We start from the raw sequence: 12,389 nt of genomic DNA on the forward strand, positions 1-12,389 counted from the left end.
AGATGGGGAGGAAGAACTTGCGAGCTGGGGAATGGAGCAGAAGCCTTTACTAACGCCTTTGACTCATAATGTCAGTCATTAGCGAGGGTTCTTAAAGATGAAGTTTTCTCTTCATCCCACAGGAGCAGCTGTTTGCATTTGACACCTTGGCTTTTAACGTTTCTCTTTCCTGTACAGCCTGGTGCCTTAGAGGAGAGAGTTTCAGAGAAATCAGAATTCTCGAATAGCATTATTGTATTCCGTATTTTAAGCTGTGTAATGGTAGTGCTTAACAATGGGCAGACCCTTGTGGGTCTGTCTGCAAGAATTTATCCTCAGATTCGGTCAGCACCAGGGCTGAGGAACAGCATCTCTCTTTCATCTTTCCGCGGAATAGCTGTCACCTCCTGGAGGTGCTGAAGTTCAGGGCTCAGAACCAACGGAGCATGCGTACGTTCCCCTGGTTCCGCCCTCGGCCCAGTTGGCCCCGCCCATCGCGACTCGACGTGATGCGACGTGATGCGTCATGACGCGCCTCACCCCCCGGGCGACCCCGGAAGTGGGTCGGGGGCTTGGCCTCTGCCCGGCCTCGGAGCCGGAGCGGGAGGTGTAACCGAAGAGGGGCCCAGCCGAGCGATCCCAGCGGGCAGCGGACCCCGGGCAGGGCCCGGCCCAGGGGTCCAGGATGCTGAACGTCCCTTCCCAGTCTTTTCCGGCCCCCAGCTCACAGCAGCGCGTCGCCTCCGGGGGGCGTAGCAAGGTAAGCGGCTGACACCAATGGTCTGGCTCGGAGCTGGCGGCGGCGGGCGTTTCGTGTTCCCGCCGCCTCTCCCACCTCCGGTTCTAACCTGTGGCCCTCCCGCCCTAGCTGGCGACTTCTTACTCCGCCGCCTCCAGTCCTCTAACTCTTCTAACCTCCCTCTCACCTCCTCGTCGCTTTTCGTTCCCAGCCCTTTGGCCCTTTCTGTCAGGTCCCTTCGCCCCCGTGTCCCCGCCGACTGAACGGAGGTGCACGGGGTAGGGCCAGGCTGCGCTCGCGGGATTGTAGGTGCCGGGTAGTAGCTTCCTTCCCTCTCCCTGTCCTCCTCTCCGGCCTTTTGTTCTCCGCTTTCCCGGGAGCTCTGAGTGGTGTGGGTTCCCCAGCGGAAGTGGAAGGTTGGGCAGCGGCGACGGCGACCAGGGAGCGTCGCTCCGAGCGAGCGGCGGGGACTCCCCGCGCCAGGGGAGACGGGGACGGAGAGCAGACGTCGGCGGAGCTCCCGCTGGGTGGGCGGAGGCTGCTCCAAGTCTGGGTGGGCGGAGGCTGCTCCAAGTCATGCTGCCCTTCTTCCTCCCTTCCTCTGGTACTTCAGTGTGTGTTTGTTTTTTATCACCGCCTTTTCTGCTGATATCACTTGATGACTTCGAAGCTACAGTACTCGAAGTTTTTGTTGAACACAGTTACCGTCAGCAACAGGTGGAATACAAACGTATTTTACATTTACACAAGTTAATAGAATTGTCTCCTTTGTTCATGGCAGCTTGAGTCGCTTCCTCCTGCTGGATATGTTGGTTCCTCATTCTGTCACCACATCATGTTTTGTTTTTGAGATGTCCATCTGCTCGGACATCTCAAAAACTCCTTTTTCATTTCTGGACTCTTGGGTCTTAGCATCGTTTGGGACCTTTACTGACTTTCTTTTTTTTTCTTCTCCGTTAAGATCTGGTGTTCGACTCTAGATCAGAATTATGGGTTCAGGGATCTGTAGCTTTCATTAGCTTTTCAAAAGTCTGTCATCCCGACTATAATAATAATACAGCTGAGATTTATTCAGTGCTTCCTGATGGCATGTATATGCTAAGTGTTCTCGTTGCTTTTACGTGTATTAATTCATTTAATCTTTACAGTGATCCTGTTAAGTGGGTGCATTTGTTATCCCCATTTCACAGAAAAGGAAACTGGTAAGGGATATTGCCGTAGATTTCATAGGCTTTATGTGATGTGACTCCGGCTGTGACATTTTATTTATTGCTCCACATATCATCCAGCCATGTAATCATTTGTCCCTGACTTCTTGCTGTTTGACCTATTTCTCTCCTGAAAGCTAAATGTTTGGCTGAGTAGTATAGCCTCCCCAGAGAAAGAATCTATGAATTAGATTATGAGTTTCTGCCCTTATCCATTAAAACTACCAATCATGTTCTTAGCATCCATCTAAAGGAGAAATTTTAGAGCAAAGACTAAAGGTTCGTAGGTCGTGATGGCAAAGGGGTGAGTCTTTGGGTCCAAAAAAGTAACAAAAGATTATTATGAAATTCAAAGGGAAGCTAAGACTGTTGTGTTTGTTTTTTTCCCTTTGAGGAACAAGCTAATCTTGATCATGTTAGGATTGTATGAAATGGGCAGATTGAGAAATAGAACCTAATTGGGGAGGTTGTATATCATAATTGTTAAAAAAAACCCCACACACTTTTGAATGAGAAAGACCCAGATTCTTTTCCCAACTCTGCCACTTAAGCTCTTTGACTCTCAGTTTCTTCAGGTGTAAATGGGAATAACAGTACCCATTTTATGGGGTTGTTTATAGGATTAAATGAGATAATGTTTCTCTTAGCACAGTCTTGGTATATGGAAAGCACTCACTAAATGTAACTAAATACCTCTCATCTTTTATTAAATATCATGGACTGTTGTGTAAAACCCTTGGCCTGGCTAAAGTGTGCACTCAATGTATGATATCTGTTAATTATTTCTACTAACACTAGTAAATAAATATTTATTGAGAACCTACCTTTTCTACAGATATATCTCTATTTTCAAGGAGTTTAGTCTAGTAGGCTGCATGAACTAGTAAACAGGCAGTTATAATGCCATAAATACTGTAATAGTGTGTTAGGACAAGTTGGGGTCTGACAAGGCTTTTGGAGGAAATAATGTCTGTTGTGTGTGGGGGGGGGTAGGGGAGGGTAGGTCCAGGCATGGGGCAAGTGTTTCATAGCAATCAAGGAATCTGTTTCCGTTTTCTCATTTAGCTAAAGCATATAAATGAGAAGGAGCAAAAGTTAGAACATGGCGATGGTAAGGTAAACTATGACTAGATTCTGAAGGGCCTGTAAACCACTGTAGGAATTTAGAGACATTATTATAAGGTAATGTGGGGAACTACCAGAGGAGGGAGGGCCCATGATTAGTTTTGCATTTTCAAAATATTACTTTTAACTACCATGTAGCTTATGGAATCCACATAGACAAGAGAGACAAGTGATTTTGGTTTGGGATAGGAAATACCATATTCTCACAGTTTACTTTGTTTCTTGGGACCAAGAGACCTAGAAAGTTTCTGTGATGGTAAGAATGAGATGATTTAGATTGATAGGAAGGAATATAAAATTGGGTCACCATAGACCTGTTAACTTGGTTATTTTGGGAGTAAATAAATGCCTAAAATAGGTATGTCTCAGTAAAGTGAGGTAAATACATGTCTTAGTTGGTTCAGGCTGCTGTAACAAAGTACCATTGGTTAGGTGGCTGATAACAACAGAAATTTATTTCTCACAGCTCTACAGACTGGGAATTTCAAGATCAGTGCACCAGCCAATGGCCAATTCTGTGTCTCGTAAAGGCCTGATTCCTGGTTCATAGATGACTTTTCCTGGGTCCTCAAAGGGCTGGAAGGGGTAAGGGATTTCTCTCAGGCCTCTATTGTAAGGACATTGATCCCATTCATGAAAACTCTGCCCTTATGACCGAATCACCTACCAAAGGCCTCACTTTCTGATTACCATCACATTAGGGTTTAGGGTGTCAACATATGGATGGGGGGGGGCACAAACACTTAGTCTGCAACAATAAACTTCCTTGTATGTGCCTGGTGCTTTGTATAACAAACTAGTTTAGTTATACAAGTTTAGACAGTAGTCCTATTCCACAGGGATGTCTTGAAAGTTTCTACAAGGTTGTCTTAACTGGTTAGAACACTAGTAAATACCTGTTATCTAAAAGTCTTGAAAATGTATTTTGAGAACAAAACAAAACACAAGAAACCAAATATCCTGTTATTAAATCCAGACATTTTGTTATTAAATCCTCTGGGAAAGAGTAGGCAGACTTTTCTGCAAAGGGCCAGATAATAAATATGTTAGACTTTGAGGGCCACATAAGGATTGGGGCTCTACGCAACTCCCCCCCCCCCCCCCCCGCCCGCCTGCCTGTGAAAGAAATTCTTAGCTCAAGGGCTATACAGAAACAAGTACTAGCCAGTTTGCCAGCCCCTTCCCTACAGTGTTACAGCTTTATTATTTCCATTATTTGATTACTTTTGTTTCTCAGTGGATTCTTAGAAAATTAGCTGCTGCTTAGTGATTTCTAATGTTCTGTGTATATTGACACTCCAGAAAATCAACTTTAGCCAGTTGTTTATATTCTATCAAATCTCTCTTGATTTTCTAGGCAAAGAAATTTTGGTCCACATTGGTAAGTGAATATAACATTAGTGACAGAGCCAGGACCAAAAGTGTTTTCTGACTCCAGGATTAATGCTATTCTTGTTACCATTATGATGAACATTTGTGTGACAGAATTTCTAAGTCCTGCCTCATAGCCCAGGTAGTTTATATAACGTTCTGTTTATAATTCTAGTTGTAAAACATGAATTTGGCAACCCCCTAAAGCTGTAAAGAATGTTTGTAAAGTTGTGAGATTTGTGTTTTCTTCTTCTTTTGAATGGGAATAAATGAAGTAGCCTGAAGACAAGGCAGCAGGAGGGGAAGAGGGAGCCACTAACTTGAAGATGCCACATTTACTTCTTCCCTTTAACTTTCTTAGGTACCTCTAAAACAGGGCAGAAGTCTTATGGATTGGATCCGATTGACCAAAAGTGGAAAGGACCTAACAGGATTAAAAGGCAGGTTAATTGAAGTAACTGAAGAAGAACTAAAAAAACACAACAAAAAAGATGATTGTTGGATATGCATAAGAGGTAGGTGGTATTTATGAAGTACTGCAAAAAATTTGTGCTGGGCCTTCCTCTTGTAATACTCCTGTTACTAGGTGATACACTGTATATTGTAATAGTTCCTGTTATTTGGTGAAATGATTCACAATTAGATAATAAAAATGTGAGTAAAATAAGATTACTTTTTTCCGTTTTAAAAAATGAATGACTGTTTAAAGCAGGGGTGGGGAATATCTGGCGAAATCATTCGGCCTGGCCCTGTCAAGTCCTCACCAAAGAGAAGCACTTCCAGCCATCACATTACGGGTGAGTTAATTAAATGTTTGACCAAATAGAGCAGGCTAATTTTTAAGTTGATAATTTCGTATGGCTCGTGAATGATGTTATAAATACCCAAATGGCCCTTGGCAGACAAAAAGTTCCCCATGTGTGGTATAAGCAAGAATTGCATCTTTGTATTGTGACGTTACATAAAGTATAGGGATGGAGAGTGGTAAGTGGTCCTTATATTAAATGTAAAGGGATATACAATATTAACTCAAGTAAACTGGTTAAAGTTAAGGATATATATTGTAATTCTTCGAACAGCCACTTAAAATATAATGCAAGAGGTATAGCTAAAAAACCAATAATGTGGAATTCTAAAAAATAAAAATAAAAATTGGTGAAACCAAAAGAAGTCAGGGAAATTGAGGAACAGAGACACAAACAGAAAATATGCATGGTTGGGGTGGGGAAGAAAACCTGGGGCTGGGGAGGGAAGCTAATAAAATGATAGCTGTAAATTCATAAAGAATGTTTATGCCTGATAAAGTTTCACAATATATGAAGCAAACATTAATAGAATTGAAAGATAATTAAAATGCACAGTCATTGTTGCATATTTTAACACCCTCTCTTAGCAGTTGTTAGAAATAGCAGACATAAAATAATAAAAATAATGTGCAATTTCTCTACTGAACACAAGATGGCATAGTAGTCATAGCGCTTGCAAAAATGGATCTGTGTATTTGAATACAGTGAAATAAGCTGTTCCTTTATTATGTGAACATACCTCTTTCCTTCATTTGTTTTAGAGCCAACAAAATGAACAGTGGTGATTCATGAAATAAATAGGAATACTGTAGCATAATGCAATAATACTTGGCACATAATAGGCATTAAAGACATTTTGAATGAATATGTGAGGCTTTGAAGTTAAATCTGTGGTTAAGTTTTAAAACAAAAAATATTTAAAACTTGAATTACAAAAACACTGCTTTTACTTAGAGCAGTAGTTCTCAAATTTTTTGGTTTTGAGATCTCTTTACTCTTTTAAAAATTATTTCAAGCCCCAAAGAGCTTTGTTTATGATGGCTCTGTTGACGTTTACGTTTCAGAAATTAAAATTAAGAAATTTAAAGAATATTTTAAAATTAATTTAAAAGTTAAAAATAAACTCACTATGTTATAAATTATTCATATTGTATAAAAATAACTACATTTTACAAAAACAAAAATAAATCAGAAAATTGGTATTATTTTATATTTCACAAATATTTTTACTGTATAGCTTAATAGATGACAACTGTATTCTCATGTCACCTTCTGTATTTAATCTTATGCACTTATGAAAGAATGAGCTTTTTAAAAAATACAGATAGCGTCTTAGTATTACTATGAAAAGGTTTTGGTCTTGGACAACCCAGGAGTCTTGAGCTCCCTCAGGAGTCCCTGGACCATACTTTAGACTCTGATTTACAGAACAGGACAAAGTAAAAATGAAAAATTATTGCTGACTGTGCGGCCTGAACCATGGAGATACAGGTCACTCCTCATTGGAGGGCCGTTAGGGCTCCCATGTATGGTTGCCTAAACTGCAGAATTGTGGTAGTCTCATCTGGGAGATAGATTAAATAAGTAGGTACAAAATGTCACTTAAGTCTAACATTGTATTGTCTCATATAGAGCTGGGGGTTAAGAATAAGTTGGAGCATGCTGTAATCCAGTTCTGAGTTCAGTTATCTGAGAAATGTTGTGTGATTCAGGTTCTATTGGTGGGAAAAGATGTTTCCTCCTATGGGGAGTTGGAGTAGTGACTGAAAAAGAGCTCTCTGAAATTGGAACCTTCACACATTGCTGCTGAGAATGGAAAACAGTCTGGCAGTTCCTCAACAGGTTCAACATAGATTACGACGTGACCCAAATAAATTCACCACTAAGTATATACTCAAAAGAAATAAAAATATACATCCATACAAAACTGGTACATGAATGTTCATAGTAGCAGCATTATTTATAATAGCCAAAAAGTGGAAACCACATAGATGTTTGTCAACTGATGAATGACTAAACAAAACGTGGCATATCCATACCTAGAATGTTATTCAGCCATTGAAAGGAATGAAGTACTGTCACATGCAACAACATGGATGAACTTTGAAAATATTATAGTGAGTGAAAGAAGGCAAAAACAACAGACCATATATTGAATGATTCCATTTTTATGAAATGTCCAAAAGATGCAATCTGAAGAGGCAGAAAAAGTACATTAGTGGTTACCTAGGGCTGGGGAGGGTGGGAGGAATACTGTCTGAAGAATGTTTCTGCATATTGTTAGGTTGTACTATCTGTTGTGGTCAATGGCTCCTACGTAAGGACTCATAATTCTTAACGATATCAGTAGCAAACACTCAAAGGGAGTTTCTCCTTTTTAAAGAACTAATGAATCTCTCTTTTTTTGTTATTTGTTTGCTAGTATCCTTCTAATGCTTTTTAAGATCAGAAAATGAGACCATTGTTACTAGTGTCTCTTTTGGCTTTGGCTGCTAGGAAGTTCAAGACTGCTAACAATCATAGTGTTGTTAGCTAGGTTAGGCAGCTGGTGTATTTTCTTTTCTTTTACATGTTTTGGTATGGTTCTTTAAATTTTTACACACTAACTTAAGTATTTTATTGTAAGATGCCTGTGGTCTTTTTCAGTAGCAGTTGGGATTTTAAATACAACAGATATAAAAAGTATATGTGAAAAACTAGAGGTAACATTTGTCAAGATGGAAACGAGTTCTTTCTGTGTAAAATGGCAAGTTTAGTTTTCAGGTATAAAAGTAATGTTGATCCTTTAAGTTATTAAATACGCAGTGAGCTCCTAGAAACTGGTACTGTTCAAGCAGATTCTACATGGTGGTCTGTCTGTAGATTATGCAGAGGTGAATCCTGTACTGAATGAGAGATCAGACTGAAAATTGCCTTTAGAGATCTCCCAGTCTTAAGACTATCATTCTGTGATTGAATTGGCAGTATAAGTTTCTGACAATACAAAGCACTGAGTGGTAATTTTAAAGTGGGTAATTTTTATTCTAAGAACTTATTTGAGTGCTCAAAGTTCCAGACATATAACACAAAAGAAATAATTAAGTGTGAAACTATTAGAACAGGTACTACCAGGACATTGCCTAAAGAACTCAGTATAACTGTAGTTCTGAATGTGCATTTTCAATTGCGCTGTAACACTCCTAGGATGAACTAGCTATAAAATGTACCCCTGAATATTGCTAGGGCATTTAAAACTGATGTATTTAAACATTAGAGTATATGTTCCTAAGAGAATTGTTGTATTTTAATTTTAATAAGTTGCTGCTGACCCCTTCCTGCACCTTTTCTCTTCCTTTATTATTAAAATACTATTTTCCCCATTTTCCTTGAGATGTGATTGAAAATAACATTGTACAAATTTAGGGTATACAACATTATTGTTTGGCATATGTATATATTGTGAAATTAAGTTGCTCTTCTTGGCATTAATCAGTTCGTTTATTGTATCTACTCCTGGTTAGAGCTTAAAAAACAAAATACAAAACAAAATGAAGTATTAGCATAAAGGAGAGAGATAGATAGTAGATAGGTAAATAGGTAGATAGTCAGACTCCCGAAATCTCCCTCTGCCACTCAAGGTCACCCATGTAAATGATCTAAAAGCAACATTCATGATGTTTCATGAATCTATTTCTGCCTGTTTTTGTTTTTAATGTCATTATAAGGATTTAGGTTTTGCTGAATCAATAGCTTAGCATCAAATTGAGATTGTGTTTGTGGATCCATAAATACAATTTATTTATATTTAATGGGCAATCAGTTGTGCAAATCTGCCACAGCTGAGCCTTTAGAACTGTAGGAAGAAGTTAATTGTATCATTGCAAAATTAAGAGAGTTGCAGAATTAGTTTCTAAAAACCAGGTGATAACTCAGGAAGCAAAAAGCTTGCACAGGAGAGATCGCTGTCTAAAAGCTGTGTGTAGTACTCATAGAATACAGTAAAGCATAAAGGCAAAGCATAAAATTAAGTTCTTTGCATTTGTTTTCTTCTGCCACATTCAGGGGTCCAAGTCTTAGCTGATAGGAAATGATTTGGAAAAGGGAAAAAGGAAGGAGATCTTAAGAGGGAGGAAAGAGCCTCTGGACCAGTGGAAATGCACCAGTTGCCTCAGGGGCAGGGATTACGTGTCCTAATCAGCCAATCACTAACACTGCCAAATGTGGTTGGAGCTAAGTCCTAATTCCTTATAGTGAGGGATTTTATAGGCATTCTAGTTTTTCTGTCTGAAGAGGATGGGAAGTTCTTTAGGTCTGGATCCTAGTCTATCAGAAAGGAAAGGAAGATTACGGGAGGATAAGTGTCAATCTAAAGAGTCTGGAGGAAGCAGAGAGCACATGTGGGACATTTCAGCCTTTATATGCTGATCACTGGTAGATGTGAAAGCTCCCTGTTATCTTCTGCTGGTTGCTGAAACACGTGAGATTCCATCAGGGAAGGTTAGCTGACCGTGTGTTGTAGATTTCATGTTCCTGAGAAACCCTAGAACTCTAGTCAGGGTTTGGTGGCAGAGAAAGTTTGGAATTCTTTTGTTTGGAAGGGTGTTCTCTTTCTCTTAAAATGTTTGTTGGGAATAATTTTGATCCTTTATCTCATATTTGTGGTCAGTAGATTTTGGAGCATTAAACAGTTGGTAAATTCTTTCTAAATTTGGTAGGGAAAGGTATATAGGCAGGAGAAAGGAGGGACTCCACCAGTTGTTTTTTTTTCTCTTTTTCCAGACTTATTTTGAGGACTACTGTAAGAGAGGTTTTGTGAATTTACTTCTTTTTGTTGCTTAAATTGCCTTTGAGCAATTTAATGAAGAAATCCTGACTGGATGGTTATTTTGTAAAACTAAATTGGTGGAAAAACTGCAGTAGCTTTCTTGGGTCTGAAATCCAGTTTTTTTCTTTCCTTCAAAGATTATTATATAGAATGAACATTTTAAATCATCCTAAGTTATTTAACTTCTTGGAAGTCTTCATGAAAGTCATCATATAAAGAGGAAATAGTCCTAGATATAAGAAAACCAGTTGTTCTCATTGCATTTGTGAGGTGTCTATAAGGCTGGATTTGCCTGTTATCTAGTTTTCAAGTAAAGGATTAAAAAGCAACTTGATTCCTTGGTAAGGCTGTTCATTGAGTCATTCTCTATTTGTTGTCCCTGTTCCTTTTTCTGAAAAGATAAAACTATAGTTATATATATGTACAGATGAAATTAATATTTTGGAAAGATAAAAGGATTATTAAGATCTAAACAATAATTTTTGTTCCTTGGACAACTGCGGAAAAGAATTATGCTTGCTTTTACAGAGCAGTGCCTAAGAGAGCTCAATTCTTTTTCATCAGACTCTTTGGCCAGGGCAGTAGAAGATGATGGAGTGGAAATGAGAGAGAGAGAGAAAGGGAGGGAGGAAGGGAGGGAGGGATCCATCGATCTTGCAAGCAGAGGCACTGACTGTCTTTGTTCTGGACAGTCTTTTCAGGAATGTTTGTACAGCCTTGTATCGTAGTAGAGTTAGTGTCTTCCTCTGACAGGTTTGCTTACTGCTCAGTATATTAACGTCTCCCTTCAGAACAAAGGACAGACATATTTACTTCCCATTACAAAGATTCACGTTTCCTAAGCTCAGGGTATCTCTCCTGTCTTGTAGCATATGGAGTATACAGGGATTATCTGGCCCTCTTCACAAAGCTCTGTGAGAATTGGGGTTCAGGGAACTGATGCACATGCTGATATGAATACTAAATGGTCTTATGTCTCTGATTTAGGAGTGTCATGTTTTCTTACAGGACCTGTGAAAGAGGCAGGCTAACTTACTGGCTTGCAAGTGATGTGAAATCTCAGACCCTTTATATTCTTAATACTTTGACATAATAAATAGGATATATTTGGAAAGATTTATTGGAACTTATAATTGTAGTTTGTGCAATTTTTAAGAATTTCATTTAGGTATTATGTCTCCTTGCTTTGAAATAGGGTTTGTATATAATGTCAGCCCATATATGGAGTATCATCCTGGTGGAGAAGATGAACTAATGAGAGCAGCAGGGTCAGATGGCACGGACCTTTTTGATCAGGTAAGGTGCTGAAAGTAATCAGTGTATTACAATGGAAGAGTACTCTCAGATTTAGCAGTGTGATAGTTGCAGAAAAAAAGGAAATAGTTGCGTAGATTTCAGATATGTGGGCTTGAAGTTTGGGAAGATGCTCATGAGTAACAACTGTTCATTTGATTTGCCTTTGAATTATTTTACTAAAAATTTAAAGATTTCAAATCTGTGTCTAGGAGTCTACTTTTAAGTGCTTGCTGCCTCTGCTGGCAGTTGTTTACTCAGTTTTGATCAATTTTAATACTGATGATGACTGACTTATGGGAGGCAGTGACAATCTGAGGAAAGCAAAAGTCACTTCGCTTCTTTGCTATTAGTCTTTTCTCATTTGGGGATTGCTGTGTAATCAGCCTGTCTTGCTATATTGAACCTGCGCGTATCATGTAGAAAGTTAGGTGACTCATGAAGTAAAAAAGATCTGTACTCAAGAGTTGAGATGTAAGAAAATTAATAATATTTTCTACTGAAGGATGTTCTTAAATGAAACCAAATCCCCACCCCCACCTCCCATGTGTCTAGTGAAAAATATAATGATTGAAATCACTGCCTTAATTTCTGCTAAGATGAAAGCAGTTTTACTCACCATTGCACTTTTGACATTAGTGCAAATGTCAACACAGTGAAAAAGGCAAATAAATTTTAGTATATTTTGAAACAAATCAAGACCTCATGGATATCTAAAAGGGCATCAAGGAGCCACCAGAGGTCTATAGACAACACTGTGAGAACATTGTTACCCTATGTATGCTGCCTTCCTGTCACTCCCTCATTGGCAAATTGAATCTGCCTCTTCATTTTTCAGGGCAGTGTAAAAATGTTTAGTTTTTCCCAGAATAAAATCAGAGCATCTCATGGAGTTAGTCATGTTGCTTTTCTGTCATTTCTATCCCATACCAGGTTCATCGTTGGGTCAATTACGAATCCATGCTGAAAGAATGCCTGGTCGGCAGAATGGCAGTTAAACCTGCTGTTCCTAAAGGTAAGTGGTGCCAGTGCTAAGCTGGCATTGATGTGTGACACACATATAC

At 39.2% G+C, this 12,389-nt stretch overlaps 1 protein-coding gene across 7 annotated transcripts in view; it reads left to right on the forward strand.

Moving 5' to 3' along the window:
• The first annotated feature begins 477 nt into the window (after positions 1-477).
• CYB5R4 (cytochrome b5 reductase 4) overlaps positions 478-12,389 on the forward strand; it is a 52,688-nt gene continuing 40,776 nt past the window's right edge. For 2 of the 7 annotated variants that reach the window (XR_013999048.1, XM_081140717.1), the window contains exons 1-5: positions 513-739; positions 3,518-3,636; positions 4,784-4,937; positions 11,228-11,328; positions 12,259-12,340. Coding sequence is in view for 4 of the 7 variants with exons in the window: in XM_081140717.1 (XP_080996843.1) it covers positions 4,811-4,937; positions 11,228-11,328; positions 12,259-12,340 (310 nt within the window). In the remaining 3 variants the exon portion in view is untranslated. Of the gene's footprint in view, positions 740-3,517; positions 3,637-4,783; positions 4,938-11,227; positions 11,329-12,258; positions 12,341-12,389 lie in introns of all 7 variants that reach the window. The other 5 variants (XR_013999047.1, XM_081140716.1, XR_013999049.1 and 2 more) reach the window with 3 other exon arrangements.

This window comes from Miniopterus schreibersii (assembly GCF_964146895.1).
Source record: "Miniopterus schreibersii genome assembly, chromosome: 6".
Lineage (NCBI taxonomy): Eukaryota > Metazoa > Chordata > Mammalia > Chiroptera > Miniopteridae > Miniopterus > Miniopterus schreibersii.